Below are 21,267 nucleotides of genomic sequence, written 5' to 3' on the forward strand. Positions count from 1 at the left end.
ATTTTAACTATATTATCCTACTTTCGTTCTTATTACCAAATGCCATGAACTGAAATATTACATTACTTTTAGTTAAGAGATGTCAATAGATTTTTTTTTTTAATTTTATTTATTTGACAGACAGAGATCACAAGTAGACAGGCAGGCAGAGAGAGAGAGAAGGGAGGAAGCAGACTCCCTGTGGAGCAGAGAGCCCGCCTCGGGACTTGATCCCAGGACACTGGGATCATGACCTAAGCTGAAGGCAGAGGTTTTAACCCACTAAGCCACCGAGGCACCCCGTCAATAGATTTTCTAAGGTTAAATGATCCTATGTTCTTTGGATAAAATAGTCTTTTTGGTCATGGTCTATTTTCTTATAAACTGCTAGGCTCAGTTGGTTGGTATTTTTAATGAATTTTTCTACCTCTCCTCTATGTTTGTGTAAAAATTAGCCTCTAATTTCATTTTGTGTAACATTCTCCTTTGGTATTAATATTATTATGGTAATTTTGGTTTCCAAATTTGTATTTTCTCTTTTTCTATTCTCTATAGATGCATGAGATTGAAATAATCAGGTCCCTCAAAATTGTGAAGAGTGCCTAAAAGCATTGTTTTATTTTCCTTATGAGATTTTAAAAATAATTCTTTTAATAATTTGATGATTCTGAATTTCTAGTTCTTCTTCCATAAGTTTAGTAAATGATGGATTCCTATTAACAATTCTTATTAATTCCAATTCCAATTAACAATTCCTAATAATTCCTATTAACAATTCCTATTAACAATAACCTATTACATTTGTCCATGTTTGCCAATTTATTATAACTCGCTATTATCTTAATATTATCTACATCTGTAGTATTTCCTCTTAATTTTATAATTGTATTAGTGTATTTCTACCCTATTTTATAAAATTAATTTTGTGAGATACATGCTTGTTTTTAGTATTTTTGAGACCTAATATTCTTTTTTAAATACTTCTAATTCGTCTGTCTTACATTGGTTTCTGGTTTTATCTTCATTATTTTCTGCCTTCTATATGTCTTAAATATTACTTTGTTTCCATCTTTTCACATTTGCTCACTGGTTTTTAACTATATTTTCTCCAAAATTCATTAGATACTAATTTCCTTAACTGTTCTTTACTCCTTCACTCCTAACGTTTCACCGTCAATTATTTTAGCATCAACAATGATTTTTATTTAAAGTTTCTTATGAATATGTGATTCTAGTTTTATTATTCACTTTTGTTTATTGTAAAACTGGAATTGCCTTGGTAATTTGTCAAAAATCATTGATTATATATGTCTGGGTCTATTTTTAGATTTCCCATATTGTCACATTGATCAGTTTATTTACACTACAATATCTTAATTACTATAGTTTTTCAGAGGTTTTTATCTTCTACTTTTCCTTCAATTTCTAAACTTGCTTTTTTCTATTTTCTTTTTAATATTTGTATGTGAAATTTTTTACCAGCTTGTCAGTATTTACCAAAAAAAAAGAAAAAAGCCTGCTGAGATTTTGGTTAGGACTGCATCATCATTTCTATAAAATTGGAAAGACAATTTAACTTTATATGATAAGAATATTTCAACAAAAATTTTATAAGAAACAAAGATAGAATTAAAATAATAAAATACATTTTAAAAAGCTTAGAAAATTAGAAATAAAACTGAGCATCTTTATTATGTTACAAAGTATCTGTAATAATCTAGAGCAAACATAATACTTAATAGTGAAATAATGAGCTTTTCACTTGAAATCAAGAATGATGCAAGAATGAATACAATTGATTCAATTAAACATTGTTCAGTTCGGGGTTCCTGGGTATCTCAGTTGTTAAACATCTGCCTTTGGCTCAAGTTAATGTCCCAGGGTCCTGGGGTCAAGCCCTACATCAGCCTCCCTGCTAAATGGGAAGCCTGCTTCTCCCACCACACTTCCCCCCTTCCCCCGCTTGTTTTCACTCTCTCGCTGTCTCTCACTCTGTCAAATAAATAAATAAAATCTTAAATAAATAAATAAACACTGTTCAATTCAACTATTTCAATTGAATATTATTCTTGAGATCCTAGCCAATTCAATAGGAGGAAAAAACCTTAAAAGATGTATGTATTAGAAAAGAAAAAAGAATGTAACTTTCCTTATTCACATAAGACAAAATTGGACACAGAAAATTTAAATCTAAAACTACAAATAAATATAGAAATATATGAATCAGTGTATAATGTTTTCAACATAACAGAAACACATATTATATTTAAAATATAATATTCACCAATATTGCCAAGAAGGTCAAATACCTATATATGTGGTATTGAATATATGCAAAATATCTACATGGAAACCTACCATGAAATTTATGCCTATTTGTTATCTATATTTTCTATAAATTCTATCTTCTTATATTTACTTGCTTTTTATTCAACTTGAATATATTTTATCTTTTTATATTCACCTTCACTTAGTCCTAGTATATCTACAAAGTATATCTTACAAAGAAATATTTGACCTTTAAATAATTTTTAAATCTATCAAAGATTTTATCACTTAGTTGGTGAGTTTAACCTATTTATATTCACACCATTGCTGTTATATTAAAATATATTAAACCATTTTATTTATATATTCTATTTATTTTATTTTGCATTATTGTTCTTATGCTTCTTCTTCCTTGGCTGTATTTTCATTTCTTTCATTAGATTATTACATAGTATAGTTTTGTTCTTACTATCTGTTCTTAGGACCAATATTCATCTCATATGCCCTTACTTCTTTCTAAAATTTACCGTTATCTATACCTTTCTCTTAAGAAAACAAGTCCTATAACATGCTTTCATGTCAATTCTATTCCTCTCTTAACCACACCATCATAGAAGGTGCTCTGGTTTAATATTGATATAATACCTGTCATTCCCCACAGAGCTCAGTTCCAGCTCTTTTCATTTTAAGACAATAATAAAATTTAGCAATATTTATTCACTTTTCGTTTACTGATCCTTGTAGTTTTTCATATTATAAGTAATTTCTACAAACGTATTCTGAATGTTAGTCATCCATTTGGCAAATCTTATATACCTAAGACTGTTTTTATTGTATCTTATATTGAACGATTTTTTTTTAGATATTACTTGTGCTTTTAAAGTACTTTTATGTTATTATTTTAAGAATACTATCTTTTTTTGCATTCAATGTGATCTTTCCCATTATAGAACTTCTTTTTTATTATGATTTTCTTTTTTCAAGAGATAAAGAAATTTCTCTTTGTATTTGATATTTTCATTTCATTGTCAGTGTGCATTTTTTCTATTCTGTTTTGACATTTTATGTGCCTTTTTCATCTGACAACTCAGTTTTGTCCCCTCCTACCAGATGACTCAGGATAAGGGATTATGTGGAGACTCCAGAAGGGATTTCCTGGCATTAGGATTTTGTTGATCAGATAATGGCTGTAATTTGGTGAAATTTATTTTCATTTCTCCTTCAAAAGTTTTCTTATGATTTTTTAATTATTATCTCCATTACTCTTTTTAAAAATGATTTTATATATTTATTTGAGGGAGACAGAGAAAAAAGAGAGCAGAGGAAGAGAATCTCAATCAAACTCCATGCTGAACACAGAGCCCCACAGTGGCTCAATCTCACACCACTGAGGTCATGACATGAGCTGAAATCAGAAGTCAGAATCTTAACAACTGAACTACCCAGGTGCTCCAATCTCTTTTACTTTTAATATCTAGATATTGGCATTTCTACTTATGTAATCCATTTCTCTTAATCTTTTTCTTTTCTTTTTTTTTTTTTTACTGTTCCTATAACTTTTCTGATGTCTCCTGGGAGAGGTTCTGATTCTAATTTAATCTAACACCTTGTGAAATTTATTATAATTATATTTTTTGTACCTAATACTTCCAACTAGTCCTTTTCTATAATTCCTTACACTTTATTTTATTTGAAGTTTCTATAACTACTGATAGTTCTGCTTCAAGTAGTATGTATTGTGTACTGTGTTTTCTTCTGAGGACATTTAATATTCAGGATCTACACAGTCCATGAACTGAGGTCAAGAGATAATGTGTCCAGTAATATGTAATGGCATAAAAATCTTAAGGCCAAGAACTAGCTTGTGTCAGTCCTCATGAAAGAGTAAATTAGTGACTAACAAGAAAGTGGATGAGTCCCAGGAAAAAGAGTTGTAAGACATCACATATCTTCTGCTAATCATTCCTACATGTTTCTACTCATCCAAAAATCACCTGGGTTGTTGTTTATCTATAAACTTTTAAGAAGTAGCAATGAAGGGATATAGATCTTAGATTTTATTCCACAGCTCTGGAAGATTAGGGAGGGTTATGAGTATTTAAGAGTACAGAGAGGAACTAAGATGGAGTAGGAAGACCCTAGGCTTGCCTTTTCCTTCAAACACAGACAGATAGCTATGAAGTCATTCTGAATATCCAAGAAATTGATCTGCGGACCGACAGAACAAACTGTATAACTAGAGAGAGAAAGAAGAGGCCACATAATGGAAGGTAGGAGGTGTGGAGAGGTGATTTGGGGGAGAAAAAGGTCCCAATGAGGGAACCTAGGTCAGGGAGAGAGACAAAAGGGAGGGAGGAGAGAGAGAGAGACAGAGACAGAGGACCCCAAAAGAGATTAGACTAGAAAAACACTTCTCCAAAGACACTGAATGGTACAATGAGAAGAGCTGATTTTCATGAACTTTAACAACAAGTGGAACTTAAAAATTGGAGTTTTCGATGTCTGCATTGTAATCAGTGTGGATCCTGGTAGGTACTGCATTGTTCCTGTGGAGGAGAGCAAAGAGCCGAGTAGTGGACCAAGAGATCTGAGGATCTCTTGATGTCCACTAGGAGATAGTTTCCCTTCATAAAGAGCATCTGGAGAGATGGCATTGTTTCTTCAAGGACAGAAGAACTGGTGGGCGCCATTCCCTTCCCCACCCTTCAACATAGGTACACAGACAAGTGCTGAGGGCTGCTCACCTGGACACTGGCTCTTTGTTGCACTTTATTCCAAAATCAACCCCCCTGTGCTTGGTGTGTCTGTCCTTCTAGGCAAACCCACATCAACACCAGCATGGCAAGATCCTCCACCAGAGAACCAATAGGTTCATGCCATGCCAGGTCCATAAAGTTTGGAGTTTTAAAACTTAGCCAGTCTCCCTTGGATAGAATGCAGGTGCCACAGTGCTGCCAGGGTGCAGTTAGTCAGTGTGAAGGCAAAGATCTGAGCCCTTCCTGGAACACATGAGGGGAGATTGTTCCTTCTTCTGGGAGAGTTTCCCAGACAATGACAAGTAAAAACTATTTTCTTCAGGATGAGGGAAGGGGCTTGCATCATTTTTCTCCTCTTCCCCTCAGCATAAACTAACTTAGTAAGCACAGCACCAACAGTGGCAGCCTAAACTGCTTACACAAAGCCCTACCCTCCCATACTCTGCATAGGCTGCCTTTCTAGAGCAATTGTGCCAGAGAATAAAATCATAGGACCCCTATACCAGATGAGTAGCACAAACTCAGCATGTACCATATCGACTGATCACAAAGTTCTACAAAGCTTAAGTTCTAGTAGAAATAGTATCAGGTCTCTTTTAACAAGCAGGCCAGGGCACACCTAGTTAAAATTCACCATACTCTGGACAAGGTCCAAACACTCCCCACTGCAGGCAAGGAGAAACTCTGCAGAGGACTGACTGGAAGAAAACAGCAGCCAAAATATAACAGCAGAGTGTACACAATATACACCAGAGACACATCCTAACGTGCCAGGACCTGCACAGTATATGACCTCTTCTTAATAAAGCCATTACTTACAGGAGCAGGAAATATAACAGGCTTTTCTAACACAGAGAAGAAGAGAGGGACCTAGCCAAAATGCCAAGATGGGGGAATCCATCCCAAAAGAAAGAACAAGAAAAGGTCATAGACAGGGATCAAATCAAAATAGATATAGGATCTAATTGAAACAGACATACAGATATGCCTGATCCAGGATTTAAAATAACAATCATTAAGGATACTAGGTGGGCTTGAGAAAAGCATAGGAGACACCAGGAGTCCCTGCAACACAGATATGAAAGACCTGAAAACTAGTCAGGCTGAAATTTAAAAATGCTATAACTAAGACGTGAAAGCAAGTGAAGGTAATGGTCACAGGATGAAAGAAGCAGAAGAATGAATAAGTAATATAGAAGATAAAATGATGGAAAAAATAAAGAGAAAAAAAATACTGGATCACAAATGTAGACTTAAGGAAATCAGCAACTCCAGAAAGCATAATAACATTCATATCATAGAAGTCACAGAAGAATAATAAGGGGGGGGGGGGAGCAGAAGGTTTATTTGAGAAAATTACAGCTGAAAACTTCCTTAATCTGGGAAAGGAAATAGATACTGAAATACAAGACACAGAGAACGCCCATCAAAATCAGGAAAAGCTGCCCAACACGTATTTTAGTCAAATTCACAAAACACAGACAAGGAAAGATTCCAGAAAGCAGGGGGAAAAAGTCCTTAACCTACAAGAGAAGGCAAATCAGATCTGCAGAAGATCTCTCGACAGAAACTTATCAGGTCAGAAGAGAGTAGTATATATATTCAGTGTGCTTAATGGAGAAAATATGGAGCCAACAATACTTTATCCAGCAAGGCTGCCCTTCATAAAAGGAGAGACATAGAGTTTCCTAGACACACAAAAACCAAAGGAGTTCATGACCACTAAACCATCCCTGCAACAGTGGATGGGGGAAAAAAAGACCAAAAGCAATGAAGATTAGAAAGGAACAGAGAACATCACCAAGAACACCAACTCTACAGGTAACACAATGACACTAAATTTATATCTATCAGTAATCACTCTGAATGTAAATGGACTAAATGTTCCAATCAAAAGACATAGGATATCAAAATGGATTAAACAAAACAAAACAAAAAATGACACATCTATATGCTACCTGCAAGAGAGTCACTCTAGATCAAAAGTCACCTGCAGATTTAAAGTGAGGAGATGGAGAACCATCTATCACACTAATATGTCAAAAGAAATCCTAAGTAACCATACTTATATCAGACTGTAATAAAAGATGAAGAAGCACACTGTGTCATAATAAAAGGGTCTATCTAACAATAAATTCTAACAGTTGTAAATATTTATGCATCCAACTTGGGAGCACCTAAATATATACATCAATTAATAACAAAAATAAAATGATTGGTAATAATACAATAAAGTAGGGGACTTCAACATCCCACTTGCAACATCTAAACAGAAAATCCGCAAGGAAACAATGGTTGTGAATGACACAGTAGACCAGATGGACTTAACAGATATATACAAAACACTTCATCCTAAAGCAGCAGAATACACGTTCTTTTTGGCTGCACATGGAACATTCTACAGAATAGATCATATACTGGATTACAAATCAGACCTCAACAAGTACACAAAGGTTGAGATCATACTATGCATATTTTCAGACCACAAAGCTATTAAAACCTGAAGTCGACCATAAGAAAAGTTTGGATAGACCACAAATATATGGAGGTTAAAGAGCATCCCACTAAAGAATGAATGGCTTAAACAATACTTTAAAGAAAAAATAAAAATATATATGGGAACAAATGAAAATGAAAATATGATAGTTCAGTACCTTTGGGATGCAGCAAAGGCAGCACTAGGAGGGAAATATATAGTAATACAGTCCACCTTAAGAAGCAAGAAATGTCTCAAATCCACAACCTAACCTTCCACCTAAAGGAGCTAGAAAAGGAAAACCAAATAAAGCCTAAAGCCAGGAGAAGAGAAATAATAATGACTAGAGCAGAAATAAATGATATAGAAACAAATAACAAAAGAACAGTAGAATAGATCAATGAAACTAGACGTGGTTCTTTGTCAGAATTAATAACTTTATAACTCCTAGCCAGACTTATCAAAAAGAAGAGAGAAAGGACCCAAGTAAATAAAATAACAAAAAAAGGAGAGATCACAACCAACACCACAGAAATATAAGCAGTTATAAGAGAATACAATAAAAAAGTATATGCCAACAAACTGGTCAATCTGGAAGAAATGAGTAAATTCCTAGAAACATATAATCTACCAAAACTGAAACAGGAAGGAATAGAAAATTTGAACAGCCCCATAACCATCAAAGAATTTAAGTCAATAATCAAAAATCTCCCCCTCCAAAAAAAACAGTCCAGGGCCAATGGCTTCACAGGCAAAGAGTTAACTCCTATTCTTCTTAAATTATTATAAAATCTCAAAAAGGAAGGAAAACTTTAAAATTCAATCTAAGAATTTAATATTTCACATTTAATACTCTACAGTACATTAAAATTACCCCAAAGAAATCAAGAAACTGATCCTATTTGCCCTTGCACCAAAAATAATATCCTTAGGTATAAACCTAAAGATGGAAAAGACCTGTACTATGAAAACTATAGAACACTGATGAGAGAAATTGAAGAGGACACAAAGAATGGAAAAACATGCCATGCTCATGGACTGGAAGAAAAAAAAAAATGTTAAAATGTCTAAAATATCCAAAGCAACCTATGCATTTAATGCAATCCCTATCAAAATACCATCAGCATTTTTCAGAGTTAGAACAACAATCCTAAAATTTGTATGGAACCACAAAAGACCCCAAATAGCCAAAGCAATCTGAAAAAGAAAAGCAAACCTGGAAACATCACAATTCCAGACTTCAAGTTATATTACAAAGCTGTAGCCATCAAGACAATATGATACTGACACAAAACAGGCACAGAGATCAATGGAACAGAATAGAAAATCCAGAAATGGACCCACAACTATATGATCAACTAATCTCTGACAAAGCAGGAAAGAATATCCAATGGAAAAGAGACAGTCTCTTCAACAAATGCTCTTGGTAAAACCGGAAAGCAACATGCAAAAGAACGAAACTGGACCATTTTCTTACCTCATACACAAAAATAAACTCAAATGGATGAAAGACCTAAATGCAAAACAGAAAACCATCAAAATCCTTGAGGAGAACACAGGCAGTAACCTCTTTGACCTCCGCCATAGCAACTTCTCCAGAGGCAAGGATGGCAAGGGAGGCAAGGGAAACAAAAGCAAAAATGAACTAGTAGGGCTTCATCAAGATAAGAACTTCTGCTCAGTGAAACAGTCAATAAAACTATAAGGCAACCTTCAGAATGAGAGAAAATATGTGCCAATGACTTATCTGATAAACGGTTAGTATCCAAAATCTATATAGAACTTATTAAACTCAACAACAAAAAACAAATAATCCAATTAAGAAATTGGCAGAAAGAAAACATAAACAGACATTTTTCCAAATAAGATACATAAATGGCCAACAGACAGATCATCAGGGAAATAGAAATCAAAACCACAATGATATATCACCCCATACCTGTAAGAATGGCTAAGGTTAACAACACAGGAAATCATATGTGTTGGCAAGGATATAGAGAAAGGGGAAAATTTTTGCACTGCTTGTGAGAATGCAAAGTGGTGAAACCACTCCAGAAAACAGTACAGAAGTTCTTCAAAAAGTTAAAAATAGAACTATCCTATGATCCAGCAGTTTCATTACTAATTATTTACCCAAAGGATACAAATTTTATATTTACGAAGTTCAATAAGATCTTTTTAAAGTCCCAACATTTTCAATCTGTAGCAAGGACAAAGATCCTCAGAATCATTCTGCAAATTTTAATGTACATAAAAATAAAAAAATAAAGAAATGCTTAACTGTATATTGATCTAAGTAGCATTCTATTTATACATCTTAGCCAAATAAATTAAACCATATCATACCAGAGCAACAGCTCCTCCATAATGGCTATCACACATCTTCCCTTGAAAGGTTGCACCAACATAATTTGATTTTTCTCTGTAACTTAAGTTTAAAAAAGAATCATAGTCATAATCATAGTCATAGTCATAATTTTGTAAAACTAAGCACAATTACTGTTAAATTTTCCTAATAACATTTTTATTTGTATATTTATATAATAAATTAATAAATATTTCCACTTAATAGGGTAATGAAGCTTGGAAGTGACTAAATATGTCTGCTTGTCTTAAAAACACTGAAATACTTTTAAAAAACAAATAATAGAAAGTTTATATTCATACTGAATTTTTAGAAAACAACATTCTTTATTATGTAGTATTTTTTTAAATTAGGTCATTCCTAAAACACCAAATAATAAAAATAAATAAATTCCTTAAAGTTAGAAAGCTAAAGAAATACAATTGATAAATACAATGGGCAGAGTCACCTTATGGGCTGAAGTTTCTCATATAATTGGATAGAATTAGACAACTAGGATCATGAGAATATATGGCATACTTGTGGAACAGAAAATAATTTAAAATATTTTAATTTTATAAATATATTTTGTATAATATATTAATATATTATATATAGATCCTAAATATTAATAAGAGAAAAACAAAGAACTTATTAAATAGAAGGGAAGCCTTATATTTTTTAAAATGCAGCACAATGTAAATATGGTATGTTAGATATATTTAAATTTACAGTAGTGTCACCATATCCTTGGGTTTTTTTTTTGTTATCTCATGAAAATAAAGCATAAAAAGAAGTCCTAATTACTACATTCATCATGTGTGCTTCTTCAGATAGATACTATTATTTTAAATATTGTTAGAGACACTTAATGATATGGTCCACATTCTAAGGTAATGGAGCATATAATAACAATATTGAAAGGGCGAGTTTTAACTACAAACAAGTCAATAGAATGATTGACATCAATAATTCTGCTATAAAAACTGTTTTGAAAAATAATTCACATGATGTTGTATGTAGAAAAAATGGCATATGTTCCCTAACAGCCTGTCAACTATCAGAAATTAGGCCAAATATGGATGTTTCCTTTGTATAAGACTTAGTAAAACCAAAATATGCTTACACAAGTAAAAATGCTATATCATGTGGACGCAAAACAAGATAAGATCTTTTCCATTTTAAAAATCTGTATAATAATTCATTCGCATCTCCGGTTACTGAGATTTTGTTTTCATCTATCCAAAGTTCCAATGAAGAGAGAATTATTGTAACATTAAATGATGTAAAAATCTAAAATAGAAAACATGAAGAAATATGTTTAGATATCAAGGTTTAAAAAGATCTGGAGTTATCTATAAAAATAAACACTACACTGATGACAAATATTAAACAATAGAATTGCTAAGTCTGGATTGGATCTTAAAAAGTATATTAAAAAGTAATAACTACGACTTATAACACAAGTAATAATTAAGTTTGAAATGCTTGTACTTCAGCAAGCCCTATATGAAGTGCTTTATCAATTTTATAATTAGCATAATTAGGTATAGATTATTATAGCATACATAATCATAGTATACAAAATTAGGAATATATAATTATTATTCCTATTATTATTCTTATTCAGAAAACTGAAACTTAAAACACTTACATAATTTGGCCTATTTTATACATCATGTGCATTCAGACGGTGCCATAAATAAAGTATGGGAATTCTTTAGGTAACATAAGCAAATGCAAAAAGAATTAAAAAGAAAATACTTACAGCATTGGTCAGTCCAATCAACTGGAAGATCTTTTGAGTGACAACAATTGTATCAGAACCCATGTGATTATACTGAAAAAGGTAAGAAACTGTTTAACTTACCAATTTATTAGTTTTTAAACATTATTATAGAAGTAATATTATATTCAGTGTAAAATAGGAAAAATATTTTTAAAAATACAAAAGACACTGCAAACTCTTCCAAATATAAGAGGAAGATTTCCAAACTCATTTTAAGATGCCACCATTACCTTAATACCAAACTCAAACACCGCAAAAGTAAAATACAAACCAATATTCCGAATGAACACAGGTGCAAAAGCTCCTCAACAGAGTATATGCAAATTAAATTCAACAGCATATTAAAAGGATAATACGCTATGATCAGTAGGGATTTTTTCTAGTAATGTAAGAATGGTTCAACGTCTGCAAATCAGTCAATATGCTACACTACATCAACAAAATGAAGGATACAAATTACATGATCAGATGATGAAGAATCATCAGAAGATGCAGAAAAAAACATTTTAACGAACTTCAACATCCTTTCAAAATGAAAACTCTCACCGAAGTGGGTATGGCGAGAAGGTACATCAACATAATAAAAGCCATATATAACAAGCCTATAACCAACATTATACTCAACTGAGAAAACCTGAAAGCTTTTAGTTTAAGATCAGGAATGAGACAAAAATGCCCACTCTCACACTCTTATTTAATATAGTATCAAAAATTCTACCCAGAGCAACTAGGTAAGAAATTATACAAATTGGAAAGGAAGAAGTAAATTATCACTATTTGCAGATCACATGATACTATACATAGAAAACCCTGCAAATACATACACACATAAACACACACACTTAGAACAAATTTTTTAAATTCACTAAAGTTGCAGGATAAAAAATAAATATGCAAAAATCTGTTGCATTTCTGCATATTAATAACAAACAATTAGAAAGAAAAACTAAAACAATTCCATTTGTATTTGCATCAAAATGAATAAAACACTTAGAAATAAGTTTAAATAGGAGATTAAAGATATGTACAGTGAAAACTATAAGACAATGATAAAAGAAATTAAAAACACACAAAAATAGAAATATATACTGTATCCAAGGATCAGAAGAATTAGTATTGTTAAAATGTTCATACTACCTAAAGTAATATATAGATTCAAGGTAATGCTTATTAAATTTTTAGGGACATTTTTCACAGAAATAAAACAAAGAGCCTTGAAATTTGAGTGGAACCACAAAAGACCCTGAATAGCTAAAAAATTTTGAAAAAGAACAATCTAGAGACATCATGCTCTCTGCTTTCAAAATATATTACAAAACTATAGTAATCAAAACAGTATGATATTGCCATAAAAACAAACACATAGAACAATGGACTAGAACAGAAAGCTCAGATATAAATCCATGCATACCTATGGTCAATTAATTTGTAACAAAGGAGCCAACAATACACAACAGGGAAAAATAGTCTCTTCAAGAAATGGTATTAAGAAAATTGAACAACACATACAAAAGAATGAAACCATACCACTGTCTTATACTATACACAAAACGTAATTCATAATGAATTAAAAACTTGAATGTAAGATCTGAAACCATAAAACTCCTAAAGGACAAAATACAGTAAACTTTTTCACATCTGGTGGCAATGACTTTTTTGACTTGACACCTAAAGCAAAGGCAACAAAAGTAAAATTAAGCAAGTGGGACTATATCACTCTAAAAACCTTATGCACCACAAAAGATAACAGGAACAAAATGAAAAGGCGATCTACCAAACAGGAGATATTTGTAAATCATATATCTAATAATGTGTTAATATCAAAATATATAAAGAACTCATATGACTCAATAGCAAGAAAAAAAAAGGAAACAATCCAATTAAGAAAATGGGCAGAGGATCTAAATAGACAATTTTTCTGAGAAAATATATGGATGACCAAGAGGTACATGAAAAGGCACTCAAAATTACTAATCATCAGGGAACTACTAATCAAAACTAAAATGAGATCATCTCACACCTGTTAGAATAGCTGTTATAAAAAAAAAAAAGAAATAGCAAGTATTGGTGATGATGTGTAGAAAAGGGAACCCTCATGTGCTGTTGGTGGGAATGTAACCTGGTGCAGCCACTCTGGAAAAGAGTATGGAGGTTCTTCAGAAAATTAAAAATAGAGCTGCCATATGATCCATCAATTCCACTTCTGGGTATTTGTCCAGAGGAAATAAAAACATTAACTCAAAAAGACGTAAGCCAAAAAAAAGAAGAAAGTCTTGCCATTTATGACAACATGGATGCAGCTTGAAAGCATTATTCTCAGTGAAAAGAGTCAGGGAAGATAAATACTGAATTATCTCACTTATATCTGGAATCTAAAAACAAACAAACAAACAAACAAACAAAAAACCAAACTCATAGATACAGAGTAAAGATTGGTGGTTTCCAGAGGTGGGGTGTAGGGAATAGAAGAAATGGGTGAGGTGATCCAGTTATAAAATAATTAAGTCCTAGGAATTAATGTACAGCATCATGACTATAGTTAATAACAATGTATTGTATATTTGAAAGTTGCTAAAAGAGTAGATCATAAAAATTCTCATTATAAAAAATTATAGCTATGTGTGATCCTTTTTCAGTCCATATTTTGCAAATACTGAATCCTTATATTGTACCCCTGAAATTAATATAATGTCACATGGGAATTTTATCTCAATTTGAAATCAGACACTACAAATAAGTTATAGTTTTACTATCAAATAATAATTGTTGAAAGAAAATGTTAGTTTAAACTGTAGGATTTAAATGTGAATAAAGATTATGTATTGAATATATGCTTTCAAAACCATGCCTTAGTGAACTCTTACTTAAAAAATTAAATATATTAAATTATTAAACATTGTTAATGGAAAAATAAAGTTTCAAGAGCACAAATAAAAGCAAAAACAAACACAAAGTTTGAAAACTGAAGAACAGATAAGTAATAAAAGATAAAGCAGATTTCAGATATTTAAATGATAGACCAGTGCTGCGATATAATTCACCCCAAAAACCCTAAAATATTCAGATTGACTCTATCAGCTTTTCTTCAAGTATGAGAAATTGGCGCTAAGAACAGGCAGATTGACTTTAAAATTTGTTTAAGGAGCAGTTAAGGCTGGGAGAACATCCAGAATGGTTGTGTGAGAAAAGACAACGCAAAGATGTTACACATTGAATGATTCAATTTAGATAACGTTTTGGAAATTAAAAAGTATAGACATGGAGAACAGATTAGTTGTCTTCAGAGATCAGGGAAAGGGTAATGAAGAAGAACTGGGTGTGGTTGTGAAAAGGCCACACAACATATCCTCATTTGAAGTTATTCTGCATTTTGACTATGATTGTTAATATCCTAGATGTAATACTGTATTATGATATTTTAAGTTGTTACAAATTGAAAAAAAGGGTACAAGATCTCTATATATCCTTTTTATTTTGATATACTTTATTCATGTTTTATTCAGTAAAAATGAAAATTGACACTACTGACAATGTGTACACACAAACCACACAAATGCACAAACATATAGATATAAATTAAGGTGATTAGTCAATAATGTAAGCACTCTATCCCAACATTTGAGATAACAAAGCTATGTTAAATGTTTCAAAACAAATTTATAACTCACCCATCTGTAAGTAATAAAGAAGACCAAGAACATAATTTTTGGAAGGCAGATAGAGCAGAAAGTTCATCAAAGAAATTGAGTACTTATTTAAAAGTGCATTAAACCTAGGACAGGGTAAATATCATAGATTTTTCAGGATTAAATGAAAGAACAAGATGGTTTGAGACACTCAAGAGCAAAAACTTCAGAATAAAAGTTTTTGTTTGGGGCAAATGGATTTATCACACAAAATAATCTTTAAATATTCTTATAAATGCACATGAGTAAACAACGATTTCTAATAAAAAGATAATTTAAAAAAACTAGAAAACATGCACTTATGACAAAAGGAGATAGTAGGGGAGGAACAAATAGCTATAGAATAGAGAAAAATCAAAATGGCAGACATATATATAGACATAAATAATGACATTAAAAAATGGATGAGGGGGGAGGCGTCAAGATGGCAGAGAAGTAGCAGGCTGAGACAACATCAGGTAGCAGAAGATCAGTTAGATAGCTTATCTAAACTTGCAAACACCTACAAATCCAATGGGAGATCGAAGGGAAGAAGAATAGCAATTCAAGAAACAGAAAATCAACCACTTTCTGAAAGGTAGGACTGGCGGAGTAGTGAATCCAAAAAGACAGGAAGACAGACCGCGGGGGGAGGGGCCGGTGGCCGGCAAGCGGCAGAGCAACGGAGCACAAAATCAGGACTTTTAAAAGTCTGTTCCACTGAGGGACATTCCTCCAGAGGCTAAACCAGGGTGAAGCCCACGCAGGGTCAGCGTGGCCCCAGGTCCCGCAGAGTCACAGAAGGATCGGGGGTGTTGGAGTGTCGCAGAGCTTGCAGGTATTAGAATGGGGAAGCTGGCTAGAGAGACAGAGCTGAGGACAGAGCTCTCAGCTGGGGATTACCTTGAACCGGTCACAGGCTGGGTGAGCTCGGAGGGCGGCCAGAGGCCGGGGATACGGGAGTGATTGGGTGCTGTTCTCTGGGAGCGCACTGAGGAGTGGGGCCCTGGGCTCTTGGCTCCTGCTGGCCCGAGACTGGGAGGCCACCATTTTCATTCCTGTCCTCCAGAACTCTACGGAAAGCGTTCAGGGAACAAAAGCTCCCGAAAGTGAACCAGAGCGGATTACTTATTCTGGCCCCCGGTAAGGGCGGTGCAATTCCGCCTGGGGCAAAGACACTTGGGAGTCACTACAACAGGCCCCTCCTGCAGAAGATCAACAAGAAATTCAGCCAGGACCAAGTTCATCTACCAAGGAAAGCAGGTTCAATACCAAGGACAGCAGTGGAATTCCAGAGGAGGAAAAAGCAAAGCACGGAACTCATGGCTTTCTCCCCACGATTCTTTAGTCTTGTGGTTAATTTAATTTTTTTTCAATTTTTTTTTCTTATTCTGCTAAATTTTTTAAGCTTTTAACCTTTTCTTTTTAAACGTTTTTTAACTACTTTATCTAATATATATATATATATATATATATATATATATATATATATTCTTTCTTTTTTATATTTTTCCTTATTTCTTTTCTTTTTTTAATTTTTTTTTATTCTGAATCTCTATTTATCCCTTTCTCCCCCCCACGATTTGGGGTCTCTTCTGATTTGGTTAAAGCACATTTCTCTGGGGTCCTTGCCACCCTTTTAGTATTTCACTTGCTCCTTCATATACTCTTATCTGGACAAAATGACAAGGCAGAAAAATTCACCACAAACAAAAGAACAAGAGGCAGTACCAAAGGCTAGGGACCTAATCAATACAGACATTGGTAATATGTCAGATCTAGAGTTCAGAATGACGATTCTGAAGGATCTAGCTGGGCTCAAAAAAGGCATGGAAGATATTAGAGAAACCCTCATTGCAGATATAAAAGCCCTCCCGGGGGAAATAAAAGAACTAAAATATAACCAAGTTGAAATAAAAAATGCTATTAATGGGGGCCAATCAAAAATGGAGGCTCTCACTGCTAGGATAAATGAGGCAGAAGAAAGCATTAGTGATATAGAAGACAAAATGACAGAGAATAAAGAAGCCGAGCAAAAGAGGGACAAACAGCTACTGGACCATGAGGGGAAAATTCGAAAGATAAGTGATACCATAAGACAAAACAACATTAGAATATTGGGATTCCAGAAGAAGTAGAAAGAGAGAGGCGAGCAGAAGGTATATTGGAGAGAATCATTGGAGAGAATTTCCCTAATATGGCAAAAGGAACAAGCATTAAAATCCAGGAGGTGCAGAGAAACCCCCTCAAAATCAGCAAGAATAGGTCCACACCCCATCACCTAATAGTAAAATTTACAAGTCTTAGTGACAAAGAGAAAATCCTGAAAGCAGCCCGGGAAAAGAAGTCTGTAACATACAATGGTAAAAATATTAGATTGACAACAGACTTATCCACAGAGACCTGGCAGGCCAGAAAGAGCTGGCATGATATATTCAGAGCACTAAACGAGAAAAACATGCAGCCAAGAATACTCTATCCAGCTAGGCTATCATTGAAAATAGAAGGAGAGATAAAAAGATTCCGGGACAAACAAAAACTGAAAGAATTTGCAAACACCAAACCAGCTCTACAGGAAATATTGAAAGGGGTCCTCTAAGCAAAGAGAGAGCCTAAAAGTAGTAGATCAGAAAGGAACAGAGACAATATACAGTAACAGTCACCTTACAAGCAATACAATGGCACTAAGTTCATATCTCTCAATAGTTACCCTGAATGTTAATGGGCTAAATGCACCAATCAAAAGACACAGGGTATCAGAATGGATAAAAAAACAAAACCCATCTATAAGTTGCCTACAAGAAACTCATTTTAGACGCGAAGACACCTCCAGATTTAAAGTGAGGGGGTGGAAAACAATTTACCATGCTAATGGGCATCAGAAGAAAGCTGGGGTGGCAATCCTTATATCAGATCAATTAGATTTTAAGCCAAAGACTATAATAAGAGATGAGGAAGGACACTATATCATACTCAAAGGGTCTGTCCAACAAGAATATCTAACAATTTTAAATATCTATGCCCCTAGTATAGGAGTAGACAACTATATAAACCAATTAATAACAAAATCAAAGAAAGACATCAATAATAATACAATAATAGTAGGGGACTTTAACACTCCCCTCACTGAAATGGACAGATCATCCAAGCAAAAGGTCAACAAGGAAATAAAGGCCTTAAATGACACACGGGACCAGATGGACATCACAGATATATTCAGAACATTTCATCCCAAAGCAACAGAATACACATTCTTCTCTAGTGCACATGGAACATTCTCCAGAATAGATCACATCCTGGGTCACAAATCAGGTCTCAACCAGTATCAAAAGATTGGGATCATTCCCTGCATATTTTCAGACCACAATGCTCTGAAGCTAGAACTCAATCACAAGAGGAAAGCTGGAAAGAACCCAAATACATGGAGACTAAACAGCATCCTTCTAAAGAATGAATGGGTCAACCAGGAAATTAAAAAAGAATTGAAAAAAATCATGGAAACTAATGATAATGAAAACACAATGGTTCAAAATCTGTGGTACACAGCAAAGGCAGTCCTGAGAGGAAAATATATAGCAGTACAAGCCTTTCTCAAGAAATAAGAAAGGTCTCAAGTACACAACCTAACACTACACCTAAAGGAGCTGGAGAAAGAACAAGAAAGAAACCCTAAACCCAGCAGGAGAAGAAATATCATAAAGATCAGAGCAGAAATCAATGAAATAGAAACCAGAAAAACAATAGAACATATCAATGAAACTAGGAGGTGGTTCTTTGAAACAATTAATAATATTGATAAAACCCTGGCCAGACTTATCAAAAAGAAAAGAGAAAGGACCCAAATAAATAAAATCATGAATGAAAGAGGAGAGATCACAACTAACACCAAAGAAATACAGACAATTATAAGGACATACTATGAGCAACTCTATGACAACAAATTTGACAATCTGGAAGAAATGGATGCATTCCTAGAGACATATAAACTACCACAACTGAACCAGGAAGAAATAGAAAACCTGAACAGGCCCATAACCATAAGGAGATTGAAACAGTCATCAAAAATCTCCAAACAAACAAAAGCCCAGGGCCATAAGGCTTCCCAGGGGAATTCTACCAAACATTTAAAGAAGAACTAATTCTTATTCTCCCGAAAGGTTCCAAAAAATAGAAATGGAAGGAAAACTTCCAAACTCATTTTATGAGGCCAGCATCACCTTGATCCCAAAACCAGACAAGGATCCCACCAAAAAAGAGAACTACAGACCAATATCCTTGATGAACACAGACGCAAAAATTCTCACCAAAATACTAGCCAATAGGATTCAACAGTATATTAAAAGGATTATTCACCACGACCAAGTGGATTTATCCAGGGCTGCAAGGTTGGTTCAACATCCGCAAATCAATCAATTTGATACAACACATTAATAAAAGAAAGAACAAGAACCATATGATACTCTCAATGGATGCTGAAAAAGCATTTGACAAAGTACAGCATCCCTTCCTGATCAAAACCCTTCAAAGTGTAGGGATAGAGGGCACATACCTCAATATTATCAAAGCCATCTATTAAAATCCCACCCACATTTTCTCAATGGAGAAAAACTGAAAGCTTTTCCGCTAAGGTCAGGAACACGGCAGGGATGTCCATTATCACCACTGCTATTCAACATAGTACTAGAAGTCCTAGCCTCAGCATCAGACAACAAAAGGAAATTAAAGACATCCAAATAGGCAAAGAAGAAGTCAAAGTATCACTCTTCGCAGATGATATGATATTATATGTGGAAAACCCAAAAGAGTCCACTCCAAAACTGCTAGAACTTGTACAGGAATTCAGTAAAGTGTCAGGATATAAAATCAATGCACAGAAATCAGTTGCATTTCTGTACACCAACAACAAGACAGAAGAAAGAGAAATTATGGAGTCAATCCCATTTACAATTGCACCCAAAACTATAAGATACCTAGGAATAAACCTAACCAAAGAGACTAAAAATCTATATGCAGAAAACTATAAAGTACTCATGAAAGAAGTTGAGGAAGACACAAAGAAATGGAAAAATATTCCATGCTTCTGGAGTGGAAGAATAAATATTGTGAAAATGTCTATGCTACCTAAAGCAATCTACACATTTAATGCAATCCCTATCAAAATACCATCCATTTTTTTCAAAGAAATGGAACAAATAATCCTAAAATTTATATGGAACCAGAAAAGACCTCGAATAGCCAAAGGAATATTGAAGAACAAAGCCAAAGTTGGTGGCATCACAATTCCGGACTTCAAGCTCTATTACAAAGCTGTCATCATCAAGACAGCATGGTACTGGCACAAAAACAGGCACATAGATCAGTGGAATAGAATAGAGAGCCCAGAAATAGACCCTCAACTCTATGGTCAACTCATCTTCGACAAAGCAGGAAAGAATGTCCAATGGAAAAAAGACAGCCTCTTCAATAAATGGTGCTGGAAAATTGGACAGCCACATGCAGAAAAATGAAATTGGACCACGTCTTTACACCACACACGAAAATAGACTCAAAATGGATGAACGACCTCAATGTGAGAAAGGAATCCATCAAAATCCTTGAGGAGAATGCAGGCAGCAACCTTTTCGACCTTAGCTGCAGCAACATCTTCCTAGGAACATCGACAAAGGCAACGGAAGCAAAGGCAAAAATGAACTATTGGGATTTCATCAAGATCAAAAGCTTTTGCACAGCAAAGGAAACAGTTAACAAAACCAAAAGACAACTGACAGAATGGGAGAAGATATTTGCAAACGACATATCAGATAAAGGGCTAGTGTCCAAAATCTATAAGGAACTTAGCAAACTCAACACCCAAAGAACAAATAATCCAATCAAGAAATGGGCAGAAGACATGAACAGACATTTCTGCAAAGAAGACATCCAGAGGGCCAACAGACACATGAAAAAGTGCTCCACATCACTCGGCATCAGGGAAATACAAATCAAAACCA

The 21,267-nt window shown here is 34.0% G+C and overlaps 1 protein-coding gene across 1 annotated transcript in view; it reads right to left on the bottom strand.

Annotated features, from left to right (window-relative positions):
- Positions 1-21,267, bottom strand: part of ADAM2 (ADAM metallopeptidase domain 2) — a 137,290-nt gene that overhangs the window by 80,493 nt on the left and 35,530 nt on the right. The window contains exons 8-10 of the mRNA XM_045998251.1: positions 11,592-11,663; positions 10,950-11,116; positions 9,826-9,907 (exon numbers count right to left, since the gene is read on the bottom strand). Of these exons, the coding sequence (XP_045854207.1) occupies positions 9,826-9,907; positions 10,950-11,116; positions 11,592-11,663 (321 nt within the window). The remainder of the gene's footprint in view (positions 1-9,825; positions 9,908-10,949; positions 11,117-11,591; positions 11,664-21,267) is intronic.

Source organism: Meles meles, chromosome 2 (assembly GCF_922984935.1).
Source record: "Meles meles chromosome 2, mMelMel3.1 paternal haplotype, whole genome shotgun sequence".
NCBI classification, from domain to species: Eukaryota; Metazoa; Chordata; class Mammalia; order Carnivora; family Mustelidae; genus Meles; species Meles meles.